At 47.6% G+C, this 17,364-nt stretch overlaps 1 protein-coding gene across 2 annotated transcripts in view; it reads right to left on the bottom strand.

The window, feature by feature from the left end:
• CACNA1H (calcium voltage-gated channel subunit alpha1 H) overlaps positions 1 to 17,364 on the bottom strand; it is a 119,207-nt gene that overhangs the window by 5,434 nt on the left and 96,409 nt on the right. For both annotated transcript variants that reach the window (XM_051632379.1, XM_051632380.1), the window contains exons 26-31: positions 16,396 to 16,529; positions 15,771 to 15,841; positions 8,528 to 8,606; positions 6,374 to 6,495; positions 5,563 to 5,901; positions 1,363 to 1,546 (exon numbers count right to left, since the gene is read on the bottom strand). In XM_051632379.1, the coding sequence (XP_051488339.1) occupies positions 1,363 to 1,546; positions 5,563 to 5,901; positions 6,374 to 6,495; positions 8,528 to 8,606; positions 15,771 to 15,841; positions 16,396 to 16,529 (929 nt within the window). The remainder of the gene's footprint in view (positions 1 to 1,362; positions 1,547 to 5,562; positions 5,902 to 6,373; positions 6,496 to 8,527; positions 8,607 to 15,770; positions 15,842 to 16,395; positions 16,530 to 17,364) is intronic.

The following is a 17,364-nucleotide window of genomic DNA, read 5'->3' as shown; positions in this document are numbered from 1 at the left end:
GACCAGACATCCTTAACTGATGATGAGAAGTCCATGAAAGCACAAAGGCTAATGTGAGTCTCTGCTCAGTTTTACCTTCACATAACTTGAGGGTCTGTGACTTAAATCAGAATTTGATGAGCTCAGAAGCAGCACTGGGTGATGCTGGTTGGATCCATTTACCAGACCAGGTAAAAAGTAAGCCCCTGTTATATTCATTTCTGAAGTGCTCTTGGAGTGAGATTTGGGAAACATGAGCAAATTCTTGGTCTGTTCTACCCAGCACTGCCAACATCACAGCAGTTTTATATTGATATAAATCCTGATTTACACCCACTACGGAGATGAAAACCATCCCCAGTAGTCCAGCCACGAAACTCAACCTCTGTTTTCTTTGCTTAGCAAAGAATTTGCAGGTGAAATAATAAATACTGAGCAGAGAACATTAACTGGTATCTGGAGAGTTTGAACAAATACAGAGTTATTTCACTCAAGGAAATCAGAGCAGATCTTGCCAGCCTCACCAGGGTTTGCAAACCCACTCCTCATCTGTCCAAGCAGTTCTTGCATTTCAACCAACCTTCCATCAAAGGAAACCAGGCTGGTAAGTTCTTGGGAGCAACTCAAGAAACACTTGTGCTTTTAGGGAGGAAGATATTATCTTTCTTATTGATTTCCCCTTCTAACCAACTCACACAACAAAAGAGCTAGAAAAGCATCTCAGGGGAAATGTTTTTTGGATGCAGTTAGATAAATATGTAGTCAAAGGCTCCATGTAGCTCCTGATTCCCTAACTGTGGGGTCTCTCCACAAGATTCATTTTAAGGCCAGGCTAGGGAGGCACTGGAGAGTGGTTTCTAATCTTTATGCTACCAAATAAACTCCTGCATCTCTGAACTCAATGTACTGTGCTGAAAAGATGCTACCCTGAGACCAGAGACTGCCTGAACCAAGAGCTGTGAAGGAGCTCTGCCAGGAAGTGATTCTGACTCTGGCTTTCATTCCTGTTGATTTTATTGATTCGTAGTCATCCTGTCAGGGCTGATCGCTCCAGAAGAAATGTGCAGCTCCTACCCTTTTCCTCAGCTAACAGCCCGTCCCCTGCGCCACCAACATCGCTCGGGAGCCCCACTTCTCCCCAGCCAAACCCCCCAGCCAGCAGCTTTTTCCTGAGAAAAAGCAGCAACGTGATGAAAACACAAAATTGTGCAGCGAGTGGAAAACCACAGATCAAACCAAAGCAAGCCCTGGCTCAGCCCACATTCACACAGGGTGCCTATGGCCCATCTAACCACCATGTGGACCTGCTATGGCTTCAGCTGGGAGGAGGAAGGGAAAGCTCCGCCAGCAGCACCTCTCTGGGATTTGCAGGGATAGGTTTACCTCTCTGGGATTTGCAGGGATAGGCTTCCATCTCCACCTCGTGGAGGGGGAACGGGGCTTTGGCTGGCATCACTGGCCGGAACATGTAGCTGTCGTTGGGCAAGGAGTGCATCCGGGACACGGAGATCTTGCGGACGGTCAGCAGGTTTTGAGGGTCCTGTGGCCTCAGAGAGGCTGCGGCACCCTGCAAAGCAAGGAGAGAGGGAGGTGGGGTCATGCAGCATCTTGGTGGTGAATTTACAGCAATTCTCATCTGCATTTTGTTTTAAAACCTTGTGCAGATGTTCCTCTTGGCACCTCTGCAGGCCTGGTGGCTGCAACGGGAGAGCAAAGCTACTCTGAGTCAAGAGCTCAAGTTGCGGCTGGAGTCAAATGAGGCATCAGTGACCCACCACTGAGCAGTCTCTTGGACACCACAGAGAAAAGTAAAGTCCAGGAAAATGAGGCCCACCCTCTAAAACCAGGAGAAAGCCAACATTTCTCATGCTGTTCTGCTCTGATTTTCCCTAGGGCTGCTTTCAGCACAACTCAGGTGGTGATGCTCTCCTCAAAGCTACTCTGGGACAAATGGGAAAAACTGGTCAGTCCCCAGCCCTGCTGACTGAGGGGGTAGCAAGTGTTTCTGGAAATTCATGTATTATCTTCCCAAAACACACATACAGACAGACATTTAAACATACACATCAACACCACTGCAAACCCTGTGGCCTCTCTCCTACAGGATGGAGCATTTTGGGCACTGCTGACCCCCAGAAGATGAACAACCCCTTGGCAGGAAGCAGAGGGAAGAAGGCATCATGACAGCATGTATGTGGGTGTGGAGCCTGTTTGGGGGTAGAAAAGGGATTTCTCTATGTTTGCTCTTGCTATGAAACAGGTCTGGTTGGAATTGTATGGACAGAGCACGTTGCAACCCTTCAACTCGACCCCTCACTGCTTCTGAAGCCCTTGATACTTCAGGGTCTGTAGAGCGAATTTATCCCGGAGTCTTGGGGAGCTTTAGAGACTCAAACCACGTCCCTGCGGTGCTGAGGAAACAGCTGGGAGAGCTGGTGCCACGACTTGGCCAAGTGTTGGTAGAGCAGGAGCCCCTGGAACAGGACCTGCAGCCTGGCTCCCAGCCCTGAGGTTTTGGTCCTGGACACTCTCCCCTCACAACTTACCACATTATCTGAAGTACAACTAATCACTCTGGTTTTCCTTTAATGTCAGCCTCCCAGTGACTGATTGAAAACATTTTCCCAGCTGCATGCCTTAAATTAAATGTATTTTGCTTTGCTCTGCTGAGCTGTTTTCCCTCTCTGCTGGCAAAATCTGGGCCTGAGGTCCCTCACTGGCTAGTCTGGAGGTCACTGAGGATCTGGTTAGATCTGTTTTTTCCACATGTTTCTGCCTTACAAATTTATCTCCTCAGATCCTTAAAGAGGTACATGTGGAGGTGAATTACTCAATGCTTCTACCCTGCTGAGGCTGGTTGAGAAGATGGGGGGATCAGCAGCAGTTGTTTGCAGGGAGTTGGCCTCCAGAACTGATGGCTGCCTTGGCCAGCAGCCCCTCAGGTCCCTCCTCTGATACCTTCCTGCCTCAGGAGGGTGGCTGTGCCAGGTGGCCTCTGGCCATTATGGCTTATAAGCCATCAACATGGCAGCACCTGAGCTGAGAGCAGGCAGGGGATTATTAGCTCTCTGGCGCCACACTGAGAACAAAAGGTCTTGCTCCACTTTCTCAGTGTTCCAACAGAGAGATCACAGTATTTGTCTTTTAAATCTCACTTCATCTTTGCAGGATCTTGTATGTGCCTCCTTTATCTGGGACAAATGAACAGAAATCTCCTCTTGACATAAAAAAAATATGCAGTTTTTAAGGTATCAACTATTGAGACTCAATTGACTTAGGGATGTTGGGCCATTTCAAATGGCTTTAAAGTCACTGTAAGAAGTGCTTGAAATATGAAACATGGACAGGAAGCTTGTGGGCTCACACCTGGTGCTCTCAACAGCAAAACAGGTGAGACACATCACCATGGGCACTGCTGCTCCTCCTCTTTGGGGAGATATGCCTGGTGCACAAACAGGTTCTCACAGCAAAAGTAAGAAAACCAGACTGGGCTGTGTTTTCTCCACAAAGGGCTCTGCCTGCCTCCAGCTCTCTTTCCATCATCTGAAGGCTGACTGCTGACACATCACATTGCACTGTTTTTTAGCTAAAAAGAGTATTTCATTCATGTCCCACAGAAGGCTGCTGGCAGAGTCAGCTGGGACACGTTCCTTGCTCCACCCCTGCACACCCATTCGAAGGACAGAGGATGGAAGACCATTGTGGCTGTGAAGTGACAGGTTTAGGACAACTCAGACACCAGCAGTAGCTGCACAGCACCAACGCACAAGGCCACAAGCAGAAGTAATGGCACAACATCATTCACCTCAGCCTCGTGGCCTGGGGGTTTGTGGGAAGGTGTCAGGACATGGTGGGACACAGAGCAGAAGGACGGGGTTTCCATCGTGGGAGTCTCTGCCCCCTCCAGCGTGGCTGAGTCTGGGATGGCTAAAGACACATTCTCACAGCTCAGCTCCTCCTTCAAATCAGTGAGACAAAAAGCATCAGTAGCAGAGCAAGGCTGGGGCTTAATGCTCACACATGTTTGCCCTGTGGTATTTTCCTGGTTGCCTCATTAATCCAAAGCAGGAAGGAAAAGTAAATGTAGGCTGAAAAAACTGTTGTAAATGGCAGGAAGATACAGAACGTCTTGTAACACCTTCCACAATGCCCATGCCACCACCAAGGGCAGCCCTACAGAGCCCTGCATATCTAACCTCTTCAGTGCAGGTGGCAGGGAGAGCAGGACTGAGCTGCCTGCCCTCCCAGAGCAGCTCAAGTGTCTGAGATGGGAGTGAGGTCAAAACCCTCACCTGCATCCCAGCCATCTCATCCACAGGGGAGATCTGTGGCCAGCTCAGGCTGCTCTCCCTCTGATGAGCATCACCTCTCACTGTGCATTTTCCAGGGCTAAGGGGAGCTCTGCTTGGCTCCTGATGTGCTCAGGAGGTAGTGGAGGATGAGGAAAACCCAAGGAGAATGAACTCAGCCTGCAATCATGGCCCATGTGAAAGGAGGTGCCCTCTCTTGCCCCACTGAGAAAAGCGACCTGGGTGTTTCTGGTGCATTTTCCTGCAGAAACATCTATTAGAAACTACACTCCAGTGAATTCCCCATCGCTGTATAATTAAATTTCTTTTTACTTAATAGAGTTTGATAGATTTTACAGAAAATCTAATTTAATGCATTTTAATCTCAAATCCCCCATAGATTTTGCAGTAGATTTATTTGCTATCACAGTGACAAAGCAATTTTGTGTTCACTCTTAATCACCCGCTGCTGACACGGGATGAGACAATTATCTCGTGCCCCTGCTTCCCCCCTGACTTCTGATTACCCTATTTTTTCCTGAGGACTAATAGAAATCAGAGAGCAGGCAGTGCCTGGAAAATCAACCCAGGCACCTCCAGCTTCTCAGTGAGAGTCTCTGACAATTCCCAGGGTCCAAGTCAGCCATGCCCTGAGCAGAGGAGCCAGCAGGACAGTGGGAGCTGCATCTTACACCAGTGTCAGACATGCCCCCCTGAGCTGCACACTACAATTTGCTAGAGGCTTCTCTGGAAATCCCAAAACAGGATTAAGAAGAACCTGAGAAATATTTCTGTGCCTGTGTCAAGGGAATTTGTGCTGTCGTTCACTGCATGTGTCAGGTTGACAGAAGCAGCACTCCCAGGGCTTTCTGAGATTGCTCCCTGCTCCTGCTGCCCAGGCTAAAAAGACAAGGACCGATATGTTGGCTGGGAGAGCAGGACCTGTACCTGTTATGCTTCTGAATATAAAATTCACAACCTTTGAATAACTGGAAATGGCAAGAGCTGGACTTTCAACTCTCCCCTAGAACAATGACCAGGACAGAGCTAGCCCTGGAGAATGCATTGCAAGCAGCCTTCCACCTCAGGGGGCTCTCCTGAGAGAACTCCAGATGGGGAGGTGATGGTGACAGCTCTGACATAGGATAACCCAAGCAAGCTGCCTTCCTCCCATGCTGCCTTGTCTCCGTGTCCCCTGGGATCTGACTGCCCAATGATCAGAAGACAGTGACAGGTGAGAACTGTCCCCTCCCCTCCCTGAGCATAAGCGCAGATGCTTTGTGTGAGCTCTTACCTGGGCTTGGTGCTTCACCTGCACTGCTGACTCTGACTTCACGGTCTCCTGACTCCTGTAGGATGCCCTGCTCTCCAGGGCCACTGCACCTCCCCTTCTCCCACTGGTGGCTGAGGTGGTTGCTCCTCTGGACATCTCCAACTCGATTTCAGCATCCATTTCAGCATCCTCCTTGGCCTCCTTGTTGCTCTCCTCCAAGTGCTTCATCAGCACTGCCACCACCACGTTGACGAGGACAAACTGTGCAATGAGGACGAAGGTGACAAAGTAGACAGGAGAGATGACAGGCAGGTAACTGAGGCAGTGCTTGTCTTCCTGAGTGCATTCCCGGAGAGTGTCCTGCAACAGAGAGGGAGAGGTGAGGGATCAATAAGGGCTGGGGCTCTGCTTGGGCTCCAAACACAGAAACATCAAGGATAACCTGCTGAGGACTGAAGAGCAGATCATGACATACCCCAGACACAAGAGCTTGTAGGTACATGGATAGAAAAAAACCCAAACACCACCAATTACATCAACTACAAAGAGTAGGGTTGATACCTCCCAAAGGCACAGGGCACAGAGTGTACAGTCACTCCTCTCAGCCACAAGAACTGGCATAATTTTCCTAAAGTATTATATGTGTGTTAAAAAGAATTAAGTTTCAGGCTGGGTGAGACTGAGGACAAATTATCCCTTGAAAACACACTGAGCTTTTAAAATGGAAAGTTTGGATTTGATGTTTTAAAAGGAAACTTTTTTTTTTTCTTTCACACAGAGGTTCCTAAATTTGTTTGAAATCTGCATCTACAGAGACAGAGATTGCACACACCTTCATGATACCATTCCAGTTGTCCCCTGTTGACACCCTGAAGAGGGTGAGAAAGGCCATGCCAAAGTTGGTGAAAGTTGCGTGCCTGCTCAGGCCTTCACAAGGATTTTCATCACTGCAGTCTGCAGGAGAGAGGAGCAGAAGCACATCAGTGAAGCCAAGTTTGCCAATTGCCCCAAACCTGGTGGTGAGACCCTGAGATATGTCACCCTGATAGATGACATCAGGGGGGACTGCTAAGTGGTGATCCCTGGATGGCCTGCAACACCTGAAGGGCAGCTGCAGAGATTGTGTGGCCAAACTCTCCCAGCAGTGACTATAATGGATGGCAACACACTGGGGCTTAGAAGGTCCAGGTTGGACATTACTAAAGTTGTTTTCATCTGCAGGGTCCAACAGCTCTGGGATAGGTCACCAGAAAATTTTTTGTTGGAAGCTTTTAAGATTTGGCAAGACAAAGCCACAGCTACTCTGAGCTAGTGATGAGGCTTCAAGTGGTGGGGGCATCCAGAGGCCTCTTCCACCAACATTTCTGTGATTCTCTGGACTTTAGCCCGACAGGCAGAGCCAACACAGAGAGGTATAAAAGGAGCTGGAAACAAGCAGACTTGCTGGGCTGCCTGATAGTGCTCTACAGTGCCCTTTGTCTGTCACCCTCTTGATTATGTTCTTGCCTTGGTCATTTTTTACAGGGTACATCTACCATGAGGGATATTTCACTGAGATAAAGTGGAGCAATTTGACATTTTTTCCCCTGAGAATTAATGTACTAGTGAATGTAAACTGAAGGTAGGAGATTTCCCTCTTTCCATAAAAGAGAGGCTCATTAAATATTCATGAGGACAGGCAGCAATGTCCCTTGCTGGGGCATTTCACTATTAGGTATTTATTTCAGTGGCAAATAGGAAGGAAAGCCAGAAGACCAAAAACACCCAAACCACAAATGACCAGTCTTGGGGGAGTGTGTGCTGGTGGTTCTTGTGGCATTTCCCAGTTAAATCAGGCTGGGAAGTGGTGGGCTGGGTGCCTGCAGTTTGCCCCAGACAAGACTAAGGCTTTCCCAGGCTCTGACCAGGTGCTTCCCTGGGGACTGACACATTGGCAAGGTGTGTGTGTGGAAACAGAGCAGCAGAAGGTGCCTTTGTGTATAAGACATTTTTCAGCTTTGTGGCTGAAAGAAGACATACCTACACATCTAGATACGTAATATAAACTCCCCAATATTTCATTTGGGGTGGATGCAGAACTACTTTTTTTTCCAGAATTCATGGAAGACTGAAAAATAAGTTCTTGTGGGTTGCAAGAAATATTCTGCTTTCAGACATTTGTAATCTGAGCAGAGGGTTGGCCTCATAAAGGGGATTAATGACTGCCATAAAATCAGCCTGGAGGAAGGGTCCTTCTGATGGGGTCTTGGAGACCTAATTGGGATGCAGACTCTGAGAAGGCAGACACAGCTCCTCCAAACAGCACCTTTGAAGGCAGTGACTGCCTTGGCCTGGCTAAGCTGGGTGAGGCAGGGCTAGAGGATTTGCTTTCTTGACTCCATCTGATTTTCTTTTTAGTGGTGGACCTCATGATCAGCTACACAGTATCCTCAAGCCAGAGGAATAAATGACATTGGACAATCAGGAACCAGTGGATGCTTCCTGATTTATGTAGAAAGGGGGAGGTGATGCTGAGAAGAACAACGGACAGATGAGGCTTGGGCAGCTGGAAGAGCAATGTCAGCCAAGTGCAGAAAACTAATGGAGTGTGGTGGAAGCTCTGAGGAGGGACGTGTTTATGGTGGCACCTCTCCAGCATGAATCTGACTACCATCCAGCTTTGCAGACTCTGTCTTAAGTAGCAAACTTCCATCTTTGTGAACATACCTATGCTGGACAACTATATTTAAACAGTAAATAGTTACTCTACAGCTAAGGGTGGTGTTGGACAAATCTCTAAATGAGTGTGTGTGCACGTTAGACAGGTTCTGTACTACATCCTCATGTGTCATATGTGACCCTGAGATCAAGAGAAAACTTTAATCTTCAGACCATGAGCTGTGAAGCTAAAGGAAGGCCTGAGAATGAGAGAGAGGAGAAAGGAAATGGCAAGATACCGAATAAACACCAACCGGATGAAATAAATGATGTCAGGCACATTACTCACCTAGCTTGCCAAACAATTCCACTCCAAGGGCAGCATAGATAAAAAACAGGAGCATAAAAAGTAGGCCAAGGTTCCCTACCTACACAAGGAGAAAGCAGAACAAGGGTCAGGCAAGTTGAGGTCACAAATTAAGTTGCTCCATCACATTTTAAACACAAACAAAAGAGGCACTGGTGACCAGAGGCTGATCATCATCTCCCCTGCCTTCTAACACCCTGGTTCCCTTTCATTGTTCTTCTTTAACAGATCCAGTGAAGTGTTCTATGCGGTGGAAGGAGCAGATGTTCCCCTGTGCAAAGCAGCCTCCGTCCCTTACCCACCACGCTGCCTTCAGCTGCCATTTGGCCAACTCACAGCTCAGCCCCAGTGGCACTTAGTTCCTTCCTGTGCTCTGGGAGCTGAAGAGACTTGGTGCTTGGGTTTGAGTTCTAAGGGCCTTTGCTTCCCATCTGCCAGGTTTGAGACTGAACTCGAAGGCTGAGAATTTGAAGACAATGATACAAACAAACCCTGTCTCAAGCCACAAGAGGAGAGTTTCTTGAAGGTTTCGCTGCCCTGGAGGGCTTTTAGAACCATCCAGTAAGATGGAAAGCCCTCCTAGCCTTGCCACTTTACAAATATTTCTCAACAACCACTACCTGAATCTTAGCTTTCAGTGTCTCAAAAGAAAAGTCTTCTTCCATATAGCAGCCCTTGCGTGCAGGCACCTTGCAGCTCCAGCACTGGGTGCTCTGCTGCCCCCGGGCAGTAACTTGCCCTGCAAGGGGGCTGAGGGGGTGGTCATAGAAGTGCAACTGTGCCAGGAGCACAGAGGTTCTTAACAACAACAGTTACCTGCACTGCACTCAATCACTATGAGGGATCAAAGGCTTTAAAACATTTCCAAAAGCAGATTTATTTATTTATTTATTTATTTATTCAGGCAGAGAACATGAAGGGCAGGGTAACCTGACCAGTATTTTACGTGCACCAAACTCCAGTCACCTCTCCTTTCCCTGCCACTTCTAAATGCCTTGTGTCTATCAGCTTGTAGCAGAGACAGAGAGTTCTCCAATTAGTCACAGTGTCACAAGCATCATTTTATCTCTAAAGAAAAATATGAACTAGGTGGTGAGCCAGGTAGTCAGGCCAAAGGATCCATGATCTCCAAGGTATCTTCTAGTGAACTAGAGGGAGTTGGAGGGAGCTCCCTGCTCTGAGGCAGCACAGCCACGTTGCTGCTGGGTATTCTGACCATGCTGTGCAATTTCATTAGGAAGGTTATCAGTATGATACCTGTCATCATCAAATTAACACAGCTATCACTGCTGAGGCAGGCTGGGGTGGTTTTTTTTGTATGAAAGAAATGGGAATAGTCAAATCACCCAGTGGAGACTGTAATTGTTCTGAAGCCTCCACTGGCTACTCCACATAGAGCTTTGCAATTCCGCTAACATGATTACCATACTCCAGGGAATAATAGAGATAATACAGTGATGTGGATGGCTGGTCTGGATGATTTCATCTACATGCTCTGACTTCTGGAATTGTGTTTCCTAACTCAGGTCTGCTGGACCACTGGTGCTTTGTAAGACATTAGGAGGCAGCGGGCAAAATGATTGCAAATTAGAAACCAGAGGAAAACAAGGACACCCACAACTGCACACATGGTCTGCTGGGGAGGCAAATGAGCAAATCATTAAAGAGAAGGAAAATAAAAGTGATAAACAAGTTCTCTAAGTTGAGTGTAAATTAAAACCTGATGCTGTAGCACTGCAGCATTTTTTCAAAGAAGTCTATAAAAGCTGAGTATTTTACTGCTATTTTAATGCCTAATAAATCAGCCTGGAAATTCTGGCATTGAGGAAATTCTAAAGAATTTAGACAAACATCAAAGTTATTACCAGGTTAACAGTCAAAACTATTATCTATCTCTCAACACATAGAGCAGACACACGGGCAGCTCCAAAGCTCAGCTGATGCACAGGTTCTCCTGGGGAGTGACTGAGTGTCTGTGGAAATGTGGCTACATGAAACAGAAATGTGGGAAGCAGAAGCAAGTCAAAGATCCTGGGATGGGTGATGGCACCACCTACACTATTAAAGTCCATCCCAAACTGTATCTAGACATCCAGAACTTTCTGCTAAGGAGCAGGTTGCTCCCCATGTGCACATGAACAACCTGCTGCCCTGCCCACCCCCTGCAGCTGCAGCATCCACATGGACATGTCCAGACACTGGGTGGCTTGTGAAGTTGGAGAGGGCATGAGTTTCTCAGCAGTCCACAAACACCTGATGCTCAAGAGAATGCAGCTGAGCAAACTGGCAAAACTGCCACATCTATTTGTGTAGCTTCTGGCACAAGTCAGGGCCAGATTTAATATTCTGTCAGGGCTAGCCCATGGTTCTCTGTTATGTGTCCCTTAGGAAAGGACCAGAAGGTCCTCTTCAGCCTACGGCCTTCACCAAGGCCTGAGCACAGAGAAAGATCCAAGGCACGTTCTCAGAGATGGGCTGAGGTGGAGGCAGTGAGGTCAGGCAGGGCTGCTGAGCAGCAGAGCAGACTGGATGTGTGTCTGAGACCTGGGTGAGTCGCTGCTCTCCTGTAACTCAATGTCCTCATTTGTAATACCCTTGTGGAAAGGTAATGAATGTATCTGAACACTTTCAGATCTACTGAGACCAGACAAGAAAAAGATCATACATGAAGCATGTTACTGGGAGGAATGGGAAGGGACAGGAGCACATCCTGGCACTTTTCTCCAGCAGCCAAAGGCTGGGATGCCTATGCTGGACTCTGCACCAGGGACAGAGATCCAGCTCTGGTCAGTAACCTCAGCTTCGGCAGCCAGACACCCAGGCAGGCTCTGAGTGGTTCTGCTCTAGCAGCACTGAGCAGGTCAGCCCGTGCTCTGTTAATCCATCAAGCTCTTCCTGATTTGGGCTGGTGCCTTTGGCTGGGCAGAGGAAACTCCAGATAACCCCTCTCTCTGGCAGCCAGGGGCTATCCATCATTTGCTGTGGCTCCAGTGTTGAGGGGAGGCTGTAGCCTATAGGGAGTGAAGCAGAGATGAAGAATGTTTTGGAGATATTCTTTGTGCCCTCAAGTACCTCAGAGGAGCCCCAAGAGAAGACAGAAACACTGGGGAGTATCTCCTGGATCTTCACTTTCTGGCATCCTGGCTGCCACGTACTGCTGCCAAACATGTCTGTGTGCCTGGGCCAGAAGGATGCTGTGGGGAGAGAGGCAGTGTCCTCCATCCCACCCAGAGGAGCAGGAAGGCCCCGTGTGAGGAGCTACCACCCCAGCTGGATCTGTCATCTACCATTGCAAAAGCCTTGGAATAAACCTGCTCACTGACAAGTCACATGCAGCAAAACTCTTCTCCCACTGCCCCTGCATGGCCTGGGGTGGCTGTTTCTGCTTTAATTCCTGTAGGCATCACTGCTATGAGTTTTTTTGCCTCCCCCAAAGTGAGAGTGCAGTAGTTAAGCACCACTGCATGTCCCATCAGAGCACAACCTCTGACCTACACCACCAACTACAAAGCTCATATCTGCAGGCACTGGGATGCAAAGCACCTACACCAGGTTGTGTGAGATCTGGAAACGTGCTGCACCGATCAGGTGCACAAGCCACCTGGGCACTGTCACTTCTCTGTCACACTGTCAGATGTGTGATCCTACCCAAATCCCTCTAGATCCTGCTGGCCTCTACTCTCCCTGCTCCAGGAGAGGCATTGATGAGCTACATCTATTCTGCTGCCCTGCTGCCACGATGGCTGGTGAAGCACAGCACAGTTCGTCTTCTGCCTCCTCCTGCTCTGACATGGATTATTTCTGCATCACTGGCCCACACCTTGGCATTTCAGTTGTCCATGTGGGCACTGCACACAGCTCCCTGGGATGCCTGTCAAGAGCAATTTCTCATAAAACTAAGCCCCTGCCAATCCTTTCCAAGTACATGAGTCCTCCTTGTCCTTCTTCCAGCACTCTCCAGCCACAGCAATAAGCCTGGCAGCAGGAAGACACATGCTAATTTATGCACTAAACCCAAGAGAAAATGGCCACACTTACCTGCTTGGAAAATGGAGGCCACCTGTGTGAATTCCTGGACTAATGGAAAGGGCCAGACAGACAACCTTGGAGGCTAAAGACATCTCAGTGGTACAACCACAAGGCCACCAGCTGAACGGAATGACCTCCCTTTCTGTGCATCCCCAGGGAGCCTGTGCTAACAGCCAGCAGAGCCCTGGGGGTTTTTACCTAATCATTTCTGCCTCACTACTCAAGACCCTCAGGCATCTCTGCTCTTTTCCCAGCGTGCAGCCCAGCACACAGGTACCTGTCTGCCAGGACCTGCCTCATCTGCAGTGCTTGCTGGTAGGACACTTCTGTTCTTGCTCCCTGAGCAAGAATTAAACCTGTGGGTTTTCAGTGTCTGGCTGTCATTTATGTCCTACAACTGCTGTTCCACAGTGCCAGAAATCCTCTTCAAGAGCTGAAGTTGAGATCAGCACAGGAATTACAGCCCCACAAAGAGTTAAACTCCTGGACAAGAACAAACTATAGACTCTGTCCTTCAGGGCACTGAAAGAATGAGAAGTTCTTCACTTTTTTCTTGGCACAGAATCTATCTGGGGGGAGTTCCAAGCTTTGAAGACAAAGAGGAGGTACACTGCACTGTTCTGCATTTAATTAATGTGCTGCCCACAGACAAGTGAGAAAGAAGAAGGAAAAAACCAAATAGATCTTTTGATAGGGAAGGTCTCCATTTTACTGTTGTTGGCCCTGCAGAGCCAGGATGGCAACTGGGCTGGATTCCACTTTGTCCTTTCCATCAGGAAGAGGGAGCACTGGCAGCTTAGCCCTGACTGCAGGTTTTCATACTGGCAGTTGACACTGGAAGTGCTGTGCAGGCTGGGGGGTGGATTCACTTGCACACTGAGCATTGAAACCCAAATGCAAAGTTACAAACGCAAGAGCAAAGTGCAGGCCCTACTACAGAAAGGGTGGATTGTACTTTGGAAAGCAGGGGGTGTGAAAAGGCCTAAAGGATTAGCATCAAATGGGAGTCTTACAGAGCACACATTGCTCACAAAATCAGTACAGCCACCAGATGTACAAGGAAGGGAATATTCAGCTGAACCATAACAATGGTAGAATTCATGATATACATATATATACATAGCCTTAATGGGGCCAGAGCTCATAAAGAAGAGGAAAACACTTGAAACAGGTCTTGAAAACCTGCTTCATACTGAGAGATTAAAGCAGTTTAATGTTCTTCTGTTTGCCAGACTGCAAGTGATTATTTTATCTCTTACTGCTCCAAAAAGGAGAAGTTTTAGAAGAAAAAAAGCAAAATTACATCCAATGAAAGAACAGACTTGTCTAATTCAGATAAAAGACACCAGATTTTGATTTTTTTTTTTAGCAGAAATTGCTGTCAGGGAGATCTTCCCAAACTTCCCTTCTCATTTTTTGAATTTCACTGGAGGACAAAATGACATTTTTATCTGCACAAGATCTGCTTGGAATATCCCTGGGAATTTCCCTTTGAAAGAGACTTTGGTTTGAACGTAAACTGCAAAATCACCACAAGGAAACAAAAAGCCTGGCCTGCAGCCACCCTATTGTTTGGGGGGACAGAAAACAAGGAGAGAGAGAAAATATGCTCTGTAATCACAATGCTTTGGAAAGAAAGAAAACAGACACAAATCAAATGCTTTTTGGAAATGCCAAAAGAGGGGTCAGGCTGGTAAATTCCGTGCTTTAGTCTCAGCCAAAATCCTTCACTGCAAAGGAAATCTGAATACCAAAGTGCAAATGGCTCAGATTAGAAACATCTTTATGGCAGTGATGAAAAGTAAATGGGTCTTTCCAAGAAAAAGAAGTTCTCACCCTTTTTTTTTTTTTTTTCCAGTTAATTTTGAACAGATTATGGGCTTCCTTGTACTCAGCAACTAACTCTTAGGGGCATGTCTGGGTAATTACATCTACTAGTTCTACTGATTCTCATGGCCACTCATCTTCTGGAAGACATGTCCACACGGTGTCTGTCTTGGCCAAGGCACAGTGCTGTCCCTCTGAGGTGTGATCCCTCTGCAGGGAGCTGAAGCTGACCAAGATGTGACTGCCCACCATGGTGAGCTGCCATCTCCCTGTGCCCGGCTCTCCCAGCCCATCTCAAGACACACAACACTTTGATACAGAATGGAGTGGGCCCACTCATAAAGCTCCTTCCAGTGACTCAGCTGTGGGATGTTTTGGAGGATTTGAAAAGTAAGGACTTGTTAAATGATGCTCGTGCTGCTTCTGAATTGCCAGCTCAGAGAGGGTGGCTGCAGAATTGCTCTGCCTCATTCCTGGTGTCCTGGCACCTCATATTGGCACTTACTTCTGGGTAAAGTGTGGCAGTAAATGTTTCCAGTGCTTTCTGATCCCAGCTATATATGAACTTGGAATGTGCAGGCAGCTGAGCTAACTCTAATGACTGAAAGATTAAGACTCAGACCATCAAACCCACAAACCAGCAGAATACAGCTTAAATAGCATAAGATTTTAAAAAACAAAAGGATCCTAAACTTCATGGAATTCTTCCAGTGTTCTTTAGATCTTTATGAGGGAGGAGTGCAAGTCAGCAAAAATAGTTTCTTTCCTGCTTTTGTTCAAATAAATGGATCCATAAAAAGTGGTCCCAGGAATGGAACACTTGAAGGATCCTATCAAATATCAGCAAGACCGTCAGCATCATTGTTCCTCTTGCAGCTCATGAGAACAGGGTGATTTAAGATCACTCTTCAACATCTGAACACTCAGAAATGTCTCCCCTATTTGTCTTTTAAAGTCTGCAGCTCCTCTGTCAAAAGGTGTCAGTAAACATGGTTGCTCCTGTCTCACAAAGAAAACTGCTGAGCTGGGAGCTGTCTACTTCCAATGATTTCACCAACAGCTTTCTCTGTCGATCCTTGTGTTTCTTGAACTTGCCAGTGAAATCTGTGTCTCAGAAGAGCTCTGCCCACAGCAGCTGGCTCTCTGATAACTCTTTTTCAGCATTCTGGCTCTCCCATCTAACACACACTGTGTGAGCAGGATGTGCCAAGCAAAATTCAAGGCACTGGTGGCAGAAGAAAAAGCTGATATCCTGCCCAGGAGGCTTCTAGTGCCCACCAAGCATAGTTGCACAGAGCTGTCCCTGGGCCCAAAAGGTGAAGTCCACCAAGGGGAACAAACTGGGCATGGATGAAGTCTGGGGGCTTACCTGGGGAAGTGCTTGTACCACGGTGTCCAGGAGAGCTCGCATCCCAGTGGCCATTTTGAGCAGCTTCAGCACTACAATGAGAATCAAACTGTGGTCAGCAGGGCTAGGAAATAGTTCAAGCAAAATCCTTGGAGGAAATCTAGCTTCTGATCTTATAGGGAGGGTTTACATCTCCTGCATCTATTCATACAGATGGCAAGCTCACTGCATCCTGGCGGGAGCCACAGAGCATCTGAACATCCTGACTACTTCCCACACCAGCTAAAGATGTCAGTAAAACAGACCAAAAGCAGAACAACTCCAGTGTGCCTTTGCAGGAAAGCTGGAGACATTTCATCAGTGAAGAGAATAATCTCAAGCTCTGATCCTCTCCACAACCCCCTGCTCTTGTCTGTTATCAGTATAAAAGGTCTGTGATCCCAGGTTTGAAATTGAAACCAATCTAAGATGCTACTGGAAAAACCCCTGATGCCCCACCCAGCTTGTCTCTGAACAGACATTTTGCAGCCTCATCACCTATCTGTTCTCAAGTCAAGCTGGAACAGCAGGACTAGAGGAATAAATGGTCAAACCATCTCCTGAGGTGTCTGGAAGGCTGGCTGGAGACCTAGGGAGCAGGTCCTACCTCTTGCTATTCTCAGCACCCGCATGATGCGGATTATTGTGGGGTTGATGGGCAGTGCAGCATTCATCTCAATTTCCTCCAGTGTGATTCCCACAATTGATAAGAGAACTATGGCCAAATCCAGCTGATTCCACCTAAAAAAACATAAATCGTATGTGGACAGACACCCCAAAGTAGAGAATTATCTGTTAATAACAATTGCAAGCAAATCTCAAATGCCTCTGCTCTCTGATATCTGGGCTCACGGTCTTCTACGTGGTGCAAAATCAACTCACAGATGCCCTCTGAGCCACAAGCTATGGTAGGCTGACTGGGAAGTGTCCTTGCCTACTTCCTAGTCCCTGTTGTCCCCCTGCTATCCACTTGGAACCACTGTCAGGGACAAGATACTAGGCTAGAGGGACCTTTGATGTGAGGCAACGCTACTGCTCCCACATCATGTCACCTGCCTCTTGAATTACTCCACTTGAGTATCTTCATTGATTTGTACCTCACACTTGTAGAGGGCCTTCCACCCCAGCACGAGACAGAAAGTTGGGATGAAACTGAGAGTCTTTCCTACCTGGTTTCCCTCACAATACTGTTCACAGCAGCTTCCAACCTCTCCATCAGAAGAAATAAGGCAAACAAGCTGACCTTGTGGAAAAGTATCCCGTCTTCCCCTGCTCCCCTACAAGCAGCCAGACCACAAGGTGCTTTCACACACATTTGCTTCTGGCTAGATGGGAGGCAGAATAAGATCCATAGGTCTCTGCAGCTGGGATCTGAAGGCAGTGGGGCTCGAACACAGCTAGCTCTGTCTTTGCCAAAGGCTTCACGAAGCCAGCAGTCTACCAAAGGACTGGTTTGGACTGCAAAGGAGGCTTGTTCTGAGGAACTCTGTGACCTTAAGTTGCCAAAACTACTCTTTTGAGGACTGGGTTGATGCCAATAGGTTTGTGACCTCTAAGCTGAGCTGGTCAGACCTGG

This window comes from Apus apus, chromosome 14 (genome assembly GCF_020740795.1).
Source record: "Apus apus isolate bApuApu2 chromosome 14, bApuApu2.pri.cur, whole genome shotgun sequence".
NCBI classification, from domain to species: Eukaryota; Metazoa; Chordata; class Aves; order Apodiformes; family Apodidae; genus Apus; species Apus apus.
This window is presented reverse-complemented; position numbering and strand designations above follow the sequence as displayed.